General features: G+C 37.5%; 1 protein-coding gene across 10 annotated transcripts; it reads left to right on the forward strand.

Moving 5' to 3' along the window:
* The first annotated feature begins 601 nt into the window (after positions 1-601).
* Positions 602-18,391, forward strand: LOC103706118 (putative ion channel CASTOR). 10 transcript variants are annotated; one of them, XR_015974859.2, is made up of 12 exons: positions 602-1,174; positions 2,005-2,076; positions 4,181-4,786; positions 6,769-6,951; positions 7,132-7,191; positions 7,791-7,994; positions 8,925-9,173; positions 12,346-12,444; positions 13,621-13,815; positions 13,918-14,140; positions 15,464-15,730; positions 17,705-18,391. XR_015974859.2 is itself a non-coding variant. In XM_039114280.3 (12 exons), the coding sequence occupies exons 1-12, from the start codon at positions 716-718 to the stop codon at positions 17,921-17,923; spliced, it is 2,706 nt and encodes a 901-aa protein (XP_038970208.2). In that variant the 5' UTR covers positions 602-715; the 3' UTR covers positions 17,924-18,391. The 10 variants fall into 10 exon arrangements, 9 of the variants coding, with proteins under 9 accessions (XP_038970208.2, XP_038970206.2, XP_038970211.2 ...); XM_039114280.3 differs by lacking the exon at positions 12,346-12,444 and adding an exon at positions 12,194-12,292 and having other exon boundaries at positions 13,918-14,010; XM_039114278.3 differs by having other exon boundaries at positions 13,918-14,010.
* Positions 18,392-19,308: the final 917 nt, after the last annotated feature.

A 19,308-nucleotide genomic window follows, 5' to 3' on the forward strand; every position in this document is an offset into this window, starting at 1 on the left:
AGTTCCAATGATATCCTAGTTTATAATATATATATCATATATGGTGTGCTTTGGGGAACTTAGCGATCGATAAAGGAGGCGACATTCCTTCGGAGCATCCGCCATTTGGGCGGAGCTCTGAGCTATGTGGGAGGATATTTCCTATGCGAGACATGTATTGGGGGCTAGGAACATAAGAAGAATTCAGCTGTGGTGATTGGATAGATACTAGACAAGTGGAGAAGGAGATCAGAACACCCACTTTTAGGCGACATACGATGGTTGGTAAGGAAGTGTGATGTCTTTCAGGCTATACAGGTTCGCCGAGAGGCGAATAAGGTTGTTGATTGAGTCGTCTTCTTTGCTGCTTATCACTTTGGAGAGTTTTTTTGGACTCAAAGTTCTATTGTTCCTACTCTACTGAGTTGTCTTTTTTTTAACACTACTGGTTGTGCTCATGTAAAATTAATGTGAACAGCCGATGTTAAAAAAAAAAAAAAAAGTTAAATATACATTTAGGAAAATTTTAATAGGTTTCATGACGTTGACTATTAACTAGTTAATAATTGAGCGTTATATTATGAATTATATATTCAATTAAATAAAATAAATTCTCGATCTTGGTACAGCTAATTGTGTCATATTTTCTACATCCCCGTCGCTAGATCTCGCGACATGTTTATCGCGAATTCTGTGTACTCCCAGAACGCCCCTCGTGTGTTGGATTATTCCCAAAATGTCCCTGGACTCGGAGCCGTCCCCTCCGCCCGTCCACCGGGACTGGTTCTTCCCCTCGGCCCCCTTCGTCCACACCGCCCCCTCCGCCCGAACCCTAAACCCTAGAAGGCCCTCCGTCTTCCCCTCGACCAGCAGGGCCTCCAAGCCCTTCCTCCGCGAGCCCAGGTCGCAGCGCGCGGCCCCTGGCTCCACCTTCTCCTCCCTCCCGGCCGCCGCCGGCGGAGGCGCCGTCACCACCACCTCCTCGCCGCCGCTTCCGTCGTCGATCCGCCGGAGGGATTCCAGGTACGCCGGGGTCCGCCGGAAGGTCTGCTTCGATGCGCCGACGCCAGACAAGACGGCAAGAACGGACGGCCCCCAGGCCGCCCGGGATTATAAGCCGGCGGTCAGGAAGGGCGCCGGGGTCTTCTTCGACGGCAGGGTCAGGTTTCGGTGGCCCATGGCGGTTTCCGTGGCGGTTAGTAGAAGAAATTTCGTGCAAATTGATCTTTTTAACCATCAACTCCTTTTCTAGTTCTTGCCAATTGTTTTCTTATGTTTTGTTATATATATATATATATATATATATATATATATATATATATATATATATATTTGTTGTTTTTTTTCATTCTCGAAGAAGTGCATATTTCACCCGGATCTTTGTTCATAATGGTCCGGAACAATAGTATCATTGGGGTAGATACACTATTTACCATCCGGAAAGAGGTAAAAACGGAGTCTTTGTCTTTCCTGGATTTATTATCTATTAAGGACCGAGAAATTTGATCTGTGCTGTCAGATTTCTTGGGACGTGGGGAATTCATTGGTAATATTTTTGTTTCTTATTTGCGGCAAAATCTAATGCATGGCACAGCTGTTGTTCGATCATGAAGCTAAAACATTGGCAGTTTGAACAAAAATTGCCACTTTTCTGGTTTTTTAAAGTTCTGCAGAATTTGTACCGAATTTGCTAATGCTTAGTTTTCTATTTTCCCACTTGACTGATTAATCATCTACTTGACTTTATGATTCAATAACATGACCTGAAATTTGCTCCTTTTTTCTTAAATTTATCTGCAGAATTTTGTGCATGTTGCAGAATTTATTGAATATTCAGTGTAGTCGAAACTGTGGTTCAACTCATGATAAGTTTTCTGTGATCTTGTGGAGAGTGAATTATGTTGGATTGATTAATCTCCTAACTACGTTGAAACATATTATTTTCATCATTTGCCAAATATATGTTAACTGCAGTATTTACAAATTATATTTATGTTGTTTTACATGCAACCTGGTTTCTTGCAGATTATCGTCACCTGCTTCACTTCTCTCCTTCACAAAAACTTTTCATTACATAACCAACTTATAGTTTTGCAGGTAAAGTAACAACATCTGCTGGCTATGTTCCTTATGTCTAGTTTATCAAATGCGATTAATTGCCATAACAACTGAAATAGATATGGCATGATGGATCCTCATGGCTTAGATGGATATCAAGGAATGAGAAATCTTGATGTTTTTATTGCATAAATATATTGTTGTGTTGTTGTGAACTTGAATGTACTTACATTTCCCTTTCCATGATGATTTGATATGGAATTGGCTATACCAATAATTAGCTTCACTTTCTGGCCTCTAGATTGTTGCCATGGCTCTTACATTCTGGAAAACCAAAGTCCTGGTTTTCTCTCCCCCACTTTAGATGGTTGTAGTCTAAGTGCAAATATGTGGAACATCAATCATTCAGTTATAAATACAATTTATTCAAAAAAAATAACTTAAAAGATTAGTGATGCTAAAAAGGATAAACACAACCCTCCTTAAAGCCAGTATATACAATGTCATTAACCTCATCCAGGATTTCCTTCAGCTTAATTGTTATGTTGGAAAATGGGGGTTGAACCATATGATATTTCAAATCCACAGCAGGCGTAGTAGTTGCCTGCAAGAAAATATACGTACAAGGTTTGCCGAACCAGTCAGCAATGTACGTACCGAGTGTATTGTACCATACCGGTGTACCAGTATGTTCCGCCATCTCATACTGTACCGCATATTGATATTGTAATAGAATGGTACTAGTACGGGATCTGATACCGAGACGGCAAACCTTAGGGCTCGTTTGGTTCGCAGGAAAAAGAGGTGGGAAAGTGTGGTCAACGGGAAAGTAATGAAATGCCTCTTGTTTGGTTGGAGTTTTCAAAGGAGAGAGATGGGAAAGTTGTATTCCCATGGGAATATGATTCCCACATTTCATGGGAAAGTCTTTCCCATGAGAAACATGGGAAAGTTACTTTCCCATGAGGTGGGAATCACTCCTTTTTTATTTTTTCCCAAAAAGACCCTTCAGCATTAAAGAAGCATTAAAGAGGCATTAAAGACCTAATTTTTATTAAGGGCATAATAGGAATTATACATAACTTTCCTAGGAAAGTGGATGGTCAACCAAACAAAAGCACTTTGGAAATTTGTCACTTTCCCATGGTTAACCAAACATGCCAAAAGTACTTTCCTAGGTATCCTCTTCCTAGGAATCTGATTCCCAGGAATCATATTCCTAGGAGGGAAAATACTTCCCGCGAACCAAACGAGCCCTTACATATAGATTTGTTTTCCTCTCTCCAAATATGACTGATTTGGAACCTATGCATTCCATAAATCAATTACCATATTTGAGATAGTTTGCACTCAGCATCTTACATGGACTTATACTTTGGCCTATGTATTCCATGGAATGCTCAAGTTCATCTCCAAACTTATGCAAGCAAACTGGTACACCTCCTCCATGCAAGGGGGTGTTTCTAGATTCAAATCTTGACGGTGTTGGTTTCCAAGTATTTGATTTTGGTTGTTCTAATGCTTTCACCATTATACTCAAAAAAACAAAAAAAGAAAGAAAGAAAGAAAAGAAAAACTCCGATTGTATGCAAGAACTAGAAATGCCTGGCAAAGAGCATTACTTTGGATCAGCAAGTGCTTCTTTTAACTTATGAATATGTTGTGGAGAGGAGGCACCAAACTTAAAAACAATATCACTTTTATGGTCCTATCAAAACCCACCATCCTGAAGCAATAACTAGAGAGAGCCATCTGAATTCAGCTTAATCTGTTCATCCTCAAAATTTTCCAATAGAGAGTTCAAATTGACAGTAAAATGAAGGCTTTGCAGCCATTCAACTGAGCAAAGGAATCATCTATAATTTTTTGAACAAATGCATTATGAATTTTTGATGTACTTAAATGGCTTTTATTCAATACTATAAATGGAATCATTCTTGTGCTTGCATGTTTTCATGAATCATTTTCCCACAGGAAAAGGGAAGGGAAGCTAATTTTTTTTATAAAATTTATTTAGGTAACTTCCAGAGATGCCATTCTTACACCTGATTGTTATCCAGTATGAGAAAAAAATATATAGATGCGAAAATGTCATTTGGTCTATTCACAGATAGTTTTTACTTGATATGTTTTTGTTTTACAGGACCAGCTGTCCATGCTCAATGCAAGACTACAGGCATGTGATATATTTCCTCCATTGGAAAGCAGCAATATTGTATCACAAGAGGGTGATCATATACTAAATAGGAAACTAAAAAATTCTGCTCTGTTCTTTTCACTTGCTGTGCTGTCCATTGCACTCATTACTTTTAAACACATTGACAACATTTCAAGGCTAAGGATGCCAGCAGATACTGAGGCGGTTTCTCTTAGCAAGGAGTTGGCATACCGAGTCGATGTATTTTTGTCAGTGCAACCATATGCTAAGCCGTTGGCTTTATTTCTTGCAACTTTTCTTCTTATATGTCTTGGTGGTCTGGCACTCTTTGGTGTGACAGATGATAGCTTAGCAGACTGTCTGTGGTTATCTTGGACTTATGTTGCCGATTCAGGCAATCATGCAAATTCAGTTGGTATTGGCCCCAAGTTAGTTTCAGTTTCTATCAGTTTTGGTGGAATGTTAATATTTGCCATGATGCTTGGGCTTGTCTCTGACACGATCTCTGAGAAGTTTGATTCTTTGAGGAAGGGCAGAAGTAAAGTCATAGAGAAAAATCACACACTAATCCTTGGCTGGAGTGATAAATTGGTAAATTTAGATTTTACTTTTCTTGCATCTTTTATATAGTTATTTTCCCTTCTTTTGTGAGTACTAAATACTACCGGCAGTTCTCTGAAACATCATACATTAACACTGTTTCATTTTCTGTGGAGTTTAAATAACTCTGAGAGCCAAAAAAATTTATGACATTCTTGTTGTGAGCAATGTTAACAGCAATCTTACTAGTTCTTAAACAAGATACCAGCATTCTGAAACAAGAAAGTTCACTAGAAATCAGGCACGCTCACACATGCACACACACACACACACAGAGAGAGAGAGAGAGGCAGTAGTTCAGGGTTCCCGTGGATGAGAAAAATCATTGATGTGAGTGATTTTTTCTAATTTCAACTTCTTTTTTTTTTGTCAAAAACGTCTGGTAAACTACATGTTCCTTGCATCATGAAGTTCAGCTCAGCATCTGCATGATGAGAACCAAATGCTTGAATACTGTCAAGAATCTGGGAGCAAAACTATTATGCATGCTTTGTTTGATGATATTAGGAAGTAGCTAACCAATCAAACATCACTCCTCTTCTTTCTCTCACAGATTTTAGGAAAACCATGACCATAACTGATGCACCTTGCCCAAGCCATTTGGATCATTAATTATGATGCCATCTGTGCTTTCTAAAATCCAAACCTCAGCAAGTCGACATCCTCAGCTAATGAAGCTTGTAATTCCTTTTTCTACATCTTGCTTTTGTTAATTCTCCTCTCCTGATTTCTAACCCTTCGATGAACCATAAATTTTTCACCCAATTGAGGACCCCTCAATCTCCACATAAATGTAATAATAAATGAATTAATCAGCAAATAAAGGTTCTTTTTCATTCACGTGTACCCCTTTCACTATCCTTTCTGTCCTGTTTTTAAAGTGAGATGGCTTATATGGATTTTAATTTATAATAGAGGATTTATTCTCATATTTCCTCACTGCTTTCCTTCTGTTCTGTTTCTAGAGCGAAGTAAGGCTCTTTAGTTACTTTAAAGAAGTTTGGCAGTTTTATTGGCTCTGCTTTACCCATACATGACACCATCCTGGGCCTCCTGGCTAAATTCAGCCCTGAATGTAGGTGAATTAAAGTAGACTAGTTGTCTTTAGGCCAATGCATCTTTTTGAAGGAACCTTTTATGCTTAACAAGCAATCTTTGATAACCATTATTCTAGTAAAAATCCTTTCAAAAGATTATACTGTTATCAAAAGATTATACTGTTAGGCTGGGATATAAATTTGCAGAAAAATATTTTGAATGCAGAAAAATTATAAAGATAAAATGATTGTTAAAACAGGATGTAGATTTTTGGACTAAGTAACATTATTGAATTGAAACTAATACTGCAATTTTTTGGACAAAATCACCTATTTGAAAATTTCAAATACAGCAACAGCATCTTTTTACCCCTACCTGTTAGTAGTTTTTTTAGAATCAGTGTTTACATTTATAGGTGATCTACTTATTTATTGACAAGTGTCTATATGATTTTGTATCTATATGTTTATTAATATGGAATCTTTTGCAGTGTCATTTACTTCATTTTATGATCTCTATTATTCAGGAACCATGCACCGTGTCCAGAAACCTACATGAAATGATTGTTAATCAGCAGTCCGACCCACCAAATCTTTTACTTTACAATCTACCAAAATATTTCTGATAACATGCTTTTTGCTTCTCTCTGGCACTGAGATTTTGCCCCTGCATGTGGTTGTTACAGATGACTATATAGCTATTTTCCAAGAACGATAGTTTAAGATTTTCACATCTTTCTTCTTAAAAGATGGGAAATGTCATGATTTGGATCTCTTCAATTTTTATTTAAAGCCTATGCACAAGGCATGCATATGGCATTTGATAGTTGATTTTTTGTGCTAAAGCTGTAAGTAAAATTATTAGTAGATGGCATTTGTATGTATATCTGCTAACATTGCTATTTTCATAATTTAATGCTTCTAATGGGAGAGCAGGGTTCTTTACTGAATCAACTTGCAATAGCCAATGAGAGTTTGGGTGGTGGCACTGTAGTGGTGATGGCTGAGAGGGACAAGGAGGAAATGGAACTAGATATTTCCAAAATGGAGTTTGACTTTAAGGGAACATCTGTCATATGCAGAAGTGGAAGTCCTCTAATTCTTGCAGATCTGAAAAAGGTCTACCTATTTTCTTGAAGTCTTGACCTCAATTTCTATCGTCAATTTCAATAGTTGATGAAAATTTTTTCCTTTAAAACAATATGACTATACTTAGTTGAAATTTATGATGCTGATTAATGATTTTCATTTTCTGCTATGCAAATTTATTTGCTGAATCAAGTGTCTATTATTAAATAGGTTTCTGTTTCGAAGGCTCGTGCAGTGGTGGTCTTAGCTGAAGATGGAAATGCAGACCAGGTATTGTTTTGGCCAAGGACTATTGTGCCGGAACCGGGGCCCGGACCGGTTGCCCGGCGGCACAGGTTGGTATGCCCCTGTGCCGTTCCGTGCCGGGCCAATACTGACACAGTAGAGGGGGCAGGGGAGAGGGAGGACGGGAAAGAAGAAGAGAGAGAGAAGGGGGAGAGAGGAGAGTGGCGGAGGCCGGCGAGCCGCACGGAGGAGGGGCTCCGCCTCCGGTTTCCCTATTTCGTTCGAAACAGGGGGGAGGGGCCATTTTTTAATTTCGAGATTTTTAAATGAAGTCAAAATTAAAAAGGGACCCCCATTGAGACCCCTGTTTTGAACGAAATAGAGAAACCGGAGGCCAGCCGGCCTCCACCTCTCTCTCTGCTTTCCTCTCCCTCTTCCTCCCTCCTCCTCCCTCCCCCGCTCTCTCTCTTATTCTCTCTTTCCTTCTCCTCCCCCTTTATTGTTGGTTTCTCGTTTCGGTTGCCGGAACCCTTCCCGTTCGCCTCCGATACGCCCCAAACCGGGCAGTTCGAGATGATTCCACTGACCATTGTGAAATTTATGTCTGAAGAGTTACTTATCACTTTTGCACCTGATGATTACAGAGTGACGCACGGGCATTGCGAACTGTTTTAAGCTTGACTGGAGTTAAAGAAGGATTAAGTGGACATATAGTCGTAGAATTGAGCGATCTTGATAATGAAGTCCTAGTTAAACTAGTTGGTGGAGATCTTGTTGAAACTGTTGTTGCTCATGATGTGATTGGTCGCCTTATGATACAGTGTGCTCGACAACCAGGTCTTGCTCAGGTCAATTTCAGATAATGTAACATAGTTGTTTTTTTCCTGTCTTTTGTTGACATGAAACTTCATTTGTGTTTTTTATTTTGGTTGGATTGCCTTGCATAGTTGGGCGGTTTTCTTGCTTACCTAATGCATCCTTTGGATGCAGTCATCCCCTTGAGTTTGCTGATCTACCTTCCAGTTTATACTCACTTTTTCGATTGAGCTTAGGTTAGGGATGTTTTGGATTCCAGGATGCTCTCTTGCTCTTTTCTTGCTTTCCTTGGTCTCCTTTTAAGGAAGGTTTTGTTTTTTTTTCCTGCCTTCTCGTGCTCACCAAATATTCAGAACCTGATTTATTGAGTTGTATTTCTCGCATTGTTAGTTTCTTCTTTGCCTTCTTTTGCCATCATAGGAGTCCGACTTGCATAATAATGCTGTTCGCAGTTGCTATTCTAACTTGAACGTTTAGCTTACAAGTGTAGGCATCTGGATTGGATTGTTTGTTGCGAAGCTAAATATCAATATAGTGTTCTCTTACATACCTTTTTGTGGATACTTCTCGTGAGTTAGAAATTGCAAAAGTAGTAGTGTGCTTTCAGATTTTAGAAGTGAAGAAGAGAACTTTTGCCATGTTCATTTTCAAGAGGTCATTATCTTGCTTGGTAATTATTAACAACATTTCATGTGCTTGTAAACATCGTAGTTTTTTGTCTATCTGAGATGTAACATTGATGTACCTCTTTGCCTTTCTCAATTAAGGCAATGAAAAAATGGGCCCATACAAGGTGAAACAAATGAATCGAGTCTTCATATTGAAATTAATATATAGTGATCTAATCACAAGTGTAGTTTTTAGGTCAGATTTGTTTTACTTTTATGAACAAAAGATATCATTTTGTTTTTGGTTGATTCTTTTTATTTTCCCTAGCCTAATCATTTAATAGGTTTTGACAGATCTGGGAAGATATCCTTGGGTTTGAAAACTGTGAGTTTTACATCAAAAGATGGCCCCAGTTGGATGAAATGCAATTTGAGGATGTATTGATCAGCTTTCCTGATGCCATACCTTGTGGAATAAAAGTGGCATCTTCTGGAGGAAAGATCATTTTGAATCCTGATGATTCCTATGTTCTTCAGGAGGGTGATGAAATACTTGTAATTGCAGAAGATGATGATAGTTATGCCCCAACTACATTGCCCATGGTGAATTCCTTTTCTTTTTTAGATAATCAATACTTTGTAGAAATGTTTCAAGTCATCTTTGATTGCGTATTAGCTACTCTTTCAATTTTTTCTGCGAGAAAATTTGCTGGAGTTTAGGTTATGTAACAATCCCTAGCTTGTGGAATGCATAACATTATTGCCTCTTCATCAGGCTATTGCATATGCTTGCATTCATCCATTTGATTCCCAATATTATGTATCTGTGCATAGGCTTAATATTCAAAATATCCTACCCTGGGACCTTAATTGTTTATTAACTTAGTCATAATCAGTTCTTTTCAATGTTGTTATTGTTTAGGAGGTCTGGCAATATTCACCTAGTGTGCAGAACTTTTATAGATGGTTAAGTTCACCTTGCAATCTATGTTAATTTCCTTCTAAGTTAACCTCTTAATCTATGCTTCTTAATTTTCCTTCATTTCGACTTTTCGAGTCTGTAACAGTATCATTGTACTTGCCTGTGCATTTAATCCACAACATGCTTACCTCACAGATCACAAGTATACATATTATGGCAGGTTAGTTTATTTTTAACTGTTAACAGAAGATTACTAATTTTTATAATTGTTATTTGACACGATTAAATTTAGCTTGATTCCTCTAAATGCACACTGTAATGGGCCACTGAAGTTGCAAATGGTGACATGGCATTGCAATTCTCTTTTCACACTGACCGACCATGATTACATGATAATATGGAGGCATTCAGCGCTTCTAGCATATGTCAGGTCTAACATGTGATGGCAGTTGATTCATTTGGTTTTATATTCTGCACATACATTCATTCATACTTTCATCTGTTACTACTTTTGGTTTTTTTAAAGGATGTCATGGCAGATTTCTCAGGACACCTTAACATTTTACTCATGCTATGCTTTTGGGCAATAGATTCTTAGGAAGTGGGATACTCTGTTGAGAATGCACTGTATTAAAATTGGGAGGACAAATAAGTTAACTACTTTGTGAAAAAAAAAAATTCAATATCAATCCCATTGACGTGATAAAGAGCAGTAGAACATATAAAAATCACTTGAGAAGAAGACATTATGGTGGGTGCTTGAATATCTGACTCGGTGTTACTGTCTCATTAACTCTCTATTGGATGTGATGGGAACTAAATTGGCAACCTGGCCCTCATGGCGAGGGGGTACTGTGCAATGAATTGTTGGATAGTTGAACTGTCAAGTGGGTAACAATATATAAACAGGTGAAGCTCTGTATGTGTTCATCTTTTATCTATACATCTGATGGTCTTATATTGCATATGAATAATTACCTTGCTTCTGCAAATGCCATGCCTTCGATTAGCTGGGATTTTGACTCCTGGAAGTCTGCATGCACAATCAAGCAGAAGGAAGCTAAAATGATGGGAAATTCCTTAGAAGAAAAATGGTATCAGGCACCAGTCTATTCCCCGCTGGTTCCCGGCCCTAAATATTATCCCGCTAAAGCACTAAGCCCGCATGACAATAGTCTCTATGAAGTGGAAACAAAGTTTCTAACCCGGATTCATTTAAACTATATTGTAGAATTTGAGATTTATAGTGTGTCGACCATCATTTTAAAAGTCCCAATGGGCTATGGTTCAAGTATCTACAACCAGTTCATTTGAATTGCAGTTTTCTTGACTACCCCATCGATGTGTTGGTGTGGTTCTCCATCGAGATTCAACCTATATTAAGAGGTCCCATCTGGCTGGAGGTGTTGTTGCTGCACTTGTCCAAACTGTCTTGATTGGTTGGCTCCTAAGTTTCCTCCACTGCACTTGTTTCCAACACTCTCTCCTAGTATAAGCGCATGCATGCATCTCAATATCCTTGACTTTGCTTCTAACTTTATATGCTCATGGGCCCTTATTGCTGCCTCAACATTCTAGTTCATTTAATTAAGCTGGCTTATTATTGGTTTATGAAAATATAACTCAGTTATAAATTACAAACATATAACACTGCCAAGATGCATCTGCGCTGAATCCTCTGCCTTTAATTGTTTTTATTGAATCCATATTATTCTTTCTGAAGATAGGATATTCACTTAAGTCAAGGGTTGTGAACAAATCCTTGGGAGTACTTTTTTTTCAAGGCATTACTTCATCCTTTTTTTCAAGGCATTGTCCCCAATTAACCTGATCTCATTACTTCATCCTTTTTTTCAAGGCATTGTTAATGGTTTGTTGTGCAAAATTTCATCTCAATCAAGGATTGCTATGTCATAACTGGAGCCCGGACTGGTTGTCTGGCGGCACAGGTTGGTACGCCCCTATGTTGTTCTATGCCAGGCCCCTATGTTGGGATAGTACTTTGTTTCTCTCTCCAATTCTCCCTCTCCCTGGCCCTTCGCCGGCCTCCGCCACCCTCTCTCTCCCTCCCCTCTTCCTTTCCCTTCCTCTCCTGCTCTCTCTCTTTCCCCTCTTTCCTTCTCCTCCTCCATCATCCTGGTTTTTCGTTTGGTTGCCAGAATCGTCTCGGTCCACTACCGGTACGGCTCGGTGCGCCCCAAACCAGGCAGTTCGGGACGATTCCGTCGACCGTAATCTCAATCTATATGTGCACATATTTAATGTAACTCTGACTCTATGATTCTACGACCCATATTAGCGTATAGAAGTTTTCACACTTTATTTTCTAACCAAGATTGTTGAAAACTAGTGAACCAGGAATAGGTGTTCCTCCTACATTCAATGGTACAATTGCATTCTAAATTTCTAATTAAATTTCACTCATACTTTTTTTTTGCTTTGTTCGTAATGAGGTCCTGAACTACATGCCTAAGGAATGCATATGCCAAAAGGATTTCTTGTATCAATAGGGATCCAAGATTGCAAGAAAAAAAATTAAAACCTATTATAAAATTTGACTAAGAAAGAAAAATAAACAGAGGGCAACCTAGCTTGTCCATTCTATAATTTATTCTTGTCAATTTGATCCCACTGAAACTATAAATACGTAAAATGTACCACTACTAGAACGTACAAAAGCATAATCAATTTTATCATTCAGGTCAAAGATGAAGTGTACATAGACATTGTCCGGCCCGCAAGAAAGCCCCAGAAGATTTTACTTTGTGGATGGCGACGGGATATAGATGACATGATAGTGGTGAGTTCTTACTTCGAAGCCCCTAATACCCTCTCTTTTTATTAATTATGCAGGTCCATAGAGGATATCTTCCCAAAGATTTTATTGTTCCAAAGTCTCCAGAAAGGATACTTTTTTGTGGTTGGCGGCGAGATATGGAAGATATGATTATGGTAACATTATAAGGAATTCAATATGATAGTTGCAACGTTGTTTATTTGAATTCTGTGGTCATAGGTGTCTCAGTGGTTACCTGGGAGTTTGCTCACCCTAGATCAGGAAACCTTTTGATTCAGTGTCAGATAAGAGGCTTGTTTTGCTGACTACTCAGAACAACCAACAAAGAAACTCGGTTACATAGAGATAGTAGATCCTCTGAGCAACCAAAAACAAAATTCTCCCATAATATAATATATTCTTTGCATAAATGACCGTGATAACCTTTTGTAAAATGCATTTGACATGTTCTGCATTTCTTATGTAAGATTCATTGAAGACAAGCTAGTTTTCTTATTGCAGATTTCTGTGTGTTTTCATCGTATGTTCTTTTATTGCCATTGTTTATCTTCTCTTCTGTTCCTTTTAGCCCATTTGATTTACAGAGGAAGTTTTATCCATGTGTTGGCATATCTTCCAAAAGTTCTCTTGGAGATTGTTTAATTTGTTCTCATATTCTTTTTTAAAAAATACAATTTTCACTTGTTGAAAATCAAAAGTGCGTCTTTCCTGCCATTAGCGAAATTGCTACTTGTAGATTTTCTGGGTCATTGCTAGTGGGAACTCAACTATCTGAGCTTCTTAACATATGAGTTGACACAAATGTGGCAAAATCAACCTTGGGCTGACTAAATTCCATGATATACTGATAAGGTAATGTCTCTGCTATTGTAATGCCAATTATTGGGTTGTATTTGGACTGTTCTTCATTTTCCCTAAAAGCTTTTCTGAATTACAAAAATCCAGAACGCCTCATAACTGATATAAATAATATGTAATCTTTGTAAAATTAAATCTATTGCTTTTTTATGGCCTCCAACAACTCAATATATACGTAAGGTATATCTTTATACACTTATCCTAGTCCAAATAGTTCCCTTAGACCAACAATAAAAATTGTTAAAAAATTGAAAATGTTTAAAAATAAAATAAATTACTTTGACTTTCTATTCAAGTTTTTTTACTGTTGCTTCAATATATTAGCAGATTTGAACTATACTCCATGGTTCTTCTTGCAGCTAAATATAGACTCGGTTATGACAATATAAATTATTCCAGGTTACTTGAAGGTCGAAGATGTTGTACAAAAGCAAATTCCAGCATTAATTCAATCGTAAAATACACTGTTTCAGGTATTGGATGCTTTTCTTGCACCAGAATCAGAATTGTGGATGTTCAATGATGTGGCTGAGAGTGAGAGGGAAAAAAAGCTAATTGATGGTGGTCTGGACTTCAGTCGATTAGAAAACATAACTCTGGTCAACCGTGAAGGAAATGCTGTCATCCGCCGGCACTTGGAGAGCCTCCCACTAGAATCATTTGATTCTGTAAATTACTTGAATCAGTTTGTGCATTAAACTGCTAATTTTAAGTCTTAGGTGGAATTGCTGCAATTTGAATTAATCTCATTTGCGAAAAACATCATGCAGATTTTGATTTTGGCTGATGAATCTGTGGAAGACTCTGCAATTCAAGCTGATTCAAGATCTCTTGCAACATTACTGCTAATCAGAGATATTCAGGTTCACGATTGAATTTCTATTAGCTTTCAGTGGGAATTATCTGTTGTGTGAATATATTTCTTCAAGGCTGCTCTGTCATCACTCTGCATGTTACAAAGGATAATAAAGTAACGTTGTTTTCTTCCGATTGGTATACCTTTCTCCGAGCAGTTCACTTTGCAAAATATGCATGATTTCTTCATATGCCCCTTTCCATTTTGTTTGGTTTCTGCAGTTCTGTGCTTAAGTCAAGAAATGTTCGAGTGTGACCATGTGAATCAGCAGGGATTCTTCTGCGGTACTATCATTTGTTATGTTACTTGGACACTCCATTTTAAGGTTTCTGAACGTGTTGGCAGTTGGCACTTTTAGACACTTGGACAAGGTTGGATGACACAAGACAGCTGGACATTCATCTTAGTGTCCTGCTGACATTAGCAAAAAGTGCTGACAGTTGGTACTTTTTTGTAGTGTTATGCAACAGACTCTTTGTTTCAAGTGCTGAACACTTCATCCAAAGTTTTATTATGTTTTTAACGTAAGCGATCTTGGTTATGGAACAATTTAAGCGAAGTCTCATCATGTTTTAGTGTAAAACCATCACTGTTGGTTATCTATTTAAGTGTCCTACCAATGCCACACTAGCATAGTGTCTGGCGTAACGAGTGTCAGTACGTCACCGGTACCAAACCGATACGGTGCGGTACGCTCGGTACCGTCCTATTCGGTATGGTACGGCATACTATGGTCGTATCACATCTTCAGTAAGCTGAAATAGACCTAATGAATAACTTAAACAAATTGCAAACTCATATCAGGGCTATTCTATTATTTTATTTGTTAGATAGTGTACTTCTCTCTCTTCCCCTCTCCCCCCTTATTCTTCTTTTAATGTAAGCATCCAAGCATTGACTTGTATACATTGATACATGCATATATACATATATGCATACATGTATATATATATATATGTAAGTCTATCTCTGTATCCTTCCCCATTCGTCTTTTCCTCTAATATTTGATTATATATCTAAAACTTCAAGTTGCAAAAATAAACGCCCATGACATATTTATATTAATCTGTACACATGCCTGTGAAGTTTGTACCAATCTAGCTAATGTTACTTTCTTAGTTTCCAAAAGTTTTTTAAAAAAAGTTATATTGTTCCCATAAGACAAGAAATAGAAAAAAAGATAATTGCAGTCAATTGTATTGATGGTATTTGTTGTATAAGAGGTTACAATAAAATAGAACCGGTTGTTTATGAATATTTGTGGATGAATTTCAGAAATAGAATTTTTGTCAAAAGTTTGTCTGGCTTAGAGTTTGATTGCCAGTGCAAGTGTGCTGCTGTACATTAATATCATTAGTTTTTTTGTGGAAAAAGCTCTAGAATTTCTCAGATATTATTCTGCAGTTAGATATCTAAATCTTGAATTTCAACAAAAACATACTTTGAAAATTTTGTTATAGGCAAAACGACTTCCTTATAAGGAAGCTATGGTCTCCCATGTTCACCGAGGAAGTTTCTCCCAAGGTTCTTGGATCGGAGAAATGCGGCAAGCATCTGATAAATCCGTCATAATCAGTGAAATTCTGGATCCTAGGACGAAGAATTTATTGTCCATGTCAAAAATTAGTGATTATGTCTTATCAAATGAATTGGTGAGCATGGCATTAGCAATGGTTGCAGAAGACCGGCAAATAAATGATGTGTTGGAAGAGCTTTTCGCTGAAGAGGTACAATCATTTTCGGATGATATTATGATAAAACTAGATTGCTTAGTTTTCTTTAAATAGATAATTTCAATATATTAGCAAAAAGTTACTTGCTGATATTGGGAAAACATCTATTCTTGTTGCTGTCATTCTCAAAGTTCAAATGAATATGACTTTGATGTCCAGAAGACTAGCTCAATATAACATCATGATGCATGAAACTGAAACATTTGCTGGTCCAGTTACAGTAACTCGGACTTAACTTTTGTGTCTAAATGATATCTATAATAGATACATATGCAGGCTCAAACAAACACACATGCTTAGTTGACAATCATGTTCTTTGATGATGCTTTACATGACACTGAAGATTTTCCCAGTATTTGTTAAGGAACTGTATAACTAAATGTTCAGTAGATGCTAGATCATATAGACATTGGAAGACCTTTAAAATGACAAAGTTCATGAAAGGGTTTTCATAAATGAAAATGTTTATGTATTTCCTAGAAGTACCTAATCTTCATACTCTCTAGCTCTTGGATGCAATATGGGTTGCATTCTTGATTACTAGCTTCGTTTTGTGCCGTGGTTTAAATGCCTACTTATGTGAGATTTGCGCCAATTTAAGAGTTTTGCAATGATAATACACTTGATTTTGCTTTATTTACCAATATAGTAGTCAAATAAGAACATCAAATCACAAGTTCTAACTTAATAGGCTTTAATGCTTTTGGATCTTTCTTTTTCTTTCTTTCTAAGAGGTGCTAACCTTGAGAATCAGGCTACACTAAATGAAATGTATGCAGAGAAGCTAAAATGACATATAGAAGTGTTAGATGATGTTTTATCAAGAATGAATGCTGTAAAGGATCAGGGCTATCTCACCTTTGGATTTAGCTTTAAGATCCAACTATTACCCTTCAAAGCTTTTTTTTTTCTCCTTTTGGGCTACATGTCTTCTATATACCGAGTGCCCCCTAAGGAAGGCTCTTAAGGAGTCATGGAACCCTAACTAACTACTTGAAGTATGACATAGTTGTGAAGATTGCTTAACCAGGCATCTTATAAGTCTGCCAAGGCACTTTAAGATGAGGGGCTTGCCATGAACCTCGAAGATTTGTTGGCTGCAAGGAAGACCAACCTTCTTGGATACATGAGTTTAAGCTTGTATAAGTACCCTGATTTCCATTGTCACAAAAATGTTTAACGAGAACTTCTAACTTGTTCCATGAAAAGTATAATGAAGAATCAAATATGATACAGAGAAGAGTAGGCAAAGAATTAGAACTTGAATCCACTAACCAGATATCAAGAAGTCTAACCCCAATTGCATGCCTGAAGAAAACAAAGGGTGAAAGATATAAACAATAGTAATGTTGACACAAACAAATTGTTAATGAGTTCAAGGAAAATAACATCAATAAAATATTATTGCACAGGATCCCAAAGAATATTGATGTTTCTAGGCCTTGCATCTAACTTGTCATGTTTTGGACTGGTAAAGCAGACAGCCGGACAAAGCTAACAAAGCCAAATGTTCTAGGAGTTCAAAAATGGGAAGGAGGATATGACACCTCTAGGAGAACAACCACCCAAAGCATGTGAAGGCATTTGATTGATAAATTTCGAGCAATTAGACTAGCATCCCTCCAAAAATGCTAATGAAGTTTTGTGTCAATTTGCAATGCAGAAACAATTTCTGATATATTATTCTTATGCTGAGTAATCCCATTTGTTGCTTACACTGGGAATTAATTTATAATACCATGTTAAAGAAAGAAAATTTGGAATCTCAGTATATCAATCACATTATTTGTTCCAACATACAAAACAAGCACAACTTCCTGCGAAGAAAAGCAAATAAAACATCCAGGCCAGCCTTTCTTATGATTGTTAAGTCACCATAGCTAAACACTAATTAGTTCACATTTTTTATTGATATTCTCTTTCATGATTCTCAATCGTAATGTATGCACCTGAACACCTTTGGAACAGGGAAATGAATTGCAGATACGACCGGCTGATCTTTACCTTCATGAGGAGGAAGAGATGAATTTTTATGAAATAATGGTGCGTGCCAGACAGAGGAAAGAAATTGTAATCGGCTACCGTCTTGCAAATGCTGAGCAAGCCATTATCAATCCGCCAGACAAAAGCGTACAGCGTAAATGGTCTTGCAAGGATGTTTTTGTTGTCATTGCTGAGAAGGAATGAGATGATTTTGTTTAATGCCTCATGAATAAGAGTGACTTATTAAAGTGGAGAGAAAGGAATCCAGAAGTAGAAGCATGACGACTAAAGAATTTATGCAGATCTCTCGAGCAATTCACAATTCAGTTTGCTGCTGAAGGTAACTTTCATATCAGCAGATGAATTACAGTGCGCAAAATGCATGTACATATTGTGCAGGTTGAGTGGGCTCATGGCTAAAGCGGTAATTCTTGCACCCAAAGCGGTAAAAACATAGCTGCTTGATTGTGTGCATCAATCGAATATCCGTGAACAGGCACTTACTTTTTTCATTTTTGTACAAAAGAATCTGTATGCTGAAACCGAGATTGGGCATGCCATGTAAATTGGCAGGATAGAGTTTACAGATCCTTGAAATGCTGTAAAGGTCTGTCACAGTTTGTGGGGAAGGTGAAAATGAATATAATATTTTTTTCTCCAAAACAAAGAAAATGTCAAATTCAATTTTCCAGTTTAGTGCATTTGTTTCCTCTGTCTGGATCTACTTCTGATACACAGTTCCCTTGATTTGTTTCTTCGACTGGTGAGCATTTTAATGGCTGTTGGTGACTTGGTTCCCATCTTTGCTGAATTTGAAAAATATTTAAGCTAGCTGGATGAGGTTATTTCCTGTAAGATACTAATTGAGAAGGAAATGTAGTGTTTGTTCGGCCATAAATTTTTTCAGTGCGTCGCCAATCCTCTTAGTTTTGGCTAAAAAGATCTCACATTTCATGAATTTAATTTCATATCCACGAGCATATATTGTTCTATATGACGTAGTGTACATGCTCCCTCGAAGGTGGATTGCATGTCGCAGCTGATGTTCATATTAGTCATGGTAGGTGGGCAATTCATTTCCTGCAGCGTAACAATCTCCACCAGAATTGCATGGGAAGGTGAATTTTCAATTCCCGTAGAACATTTGAGGCATGTAAAAGCCAGCAATTTTCAATGGATGTGTTCGATCAAATTGCTTCCTGGCTGAGGATTTGGATCTGGAACGATCCTTTACTCTTGGCCAGCTCTAAAATTTATTGGTTGCGTTGCATTGTTTGGGTTCCAGTCATTTCTTTTTGCTAGGAAGGTGAAGAGATTCTAAACCTCTGCTTTGGCTTGGGTAGGTGCAGGTCTAATATGGGTTGCTTATGGGAATGAATCATTATCTTTCACTCCTAAAAGAAAGAATATATAATATAGTATTAGCTACAAAATAAATAATATAATATTAGATTGTTGGGAACCATCAAATCGCTAAATAACTCCCAAGTCTTCAACCCTCAACCAAAAAATTGCAGAAATCAATTTGGTTTCCTTCCCTCTGATCTGAATATGGTTGCAAAATGCCCAATAACTTGCAATTATTTGAA

The sequence above is a fragment of the Phoenix dactylifera genome, chromosome 2 (assembly GCF_051530095.1).
Source record: "Phoenix dactylifera cultivar Ajwa chromosome 2, Ajwa_hap1_PhDact_Kaust_v1.1, whole genome shotgun sequence".
Taxonomy (NCBI): domain Eukaryota; kingdom Viridiplantae; phylum Streptophyta; class Magnoliopsida; order Arecales; family Arecaceae; genus Phoenix; species Phoenix dactylifera.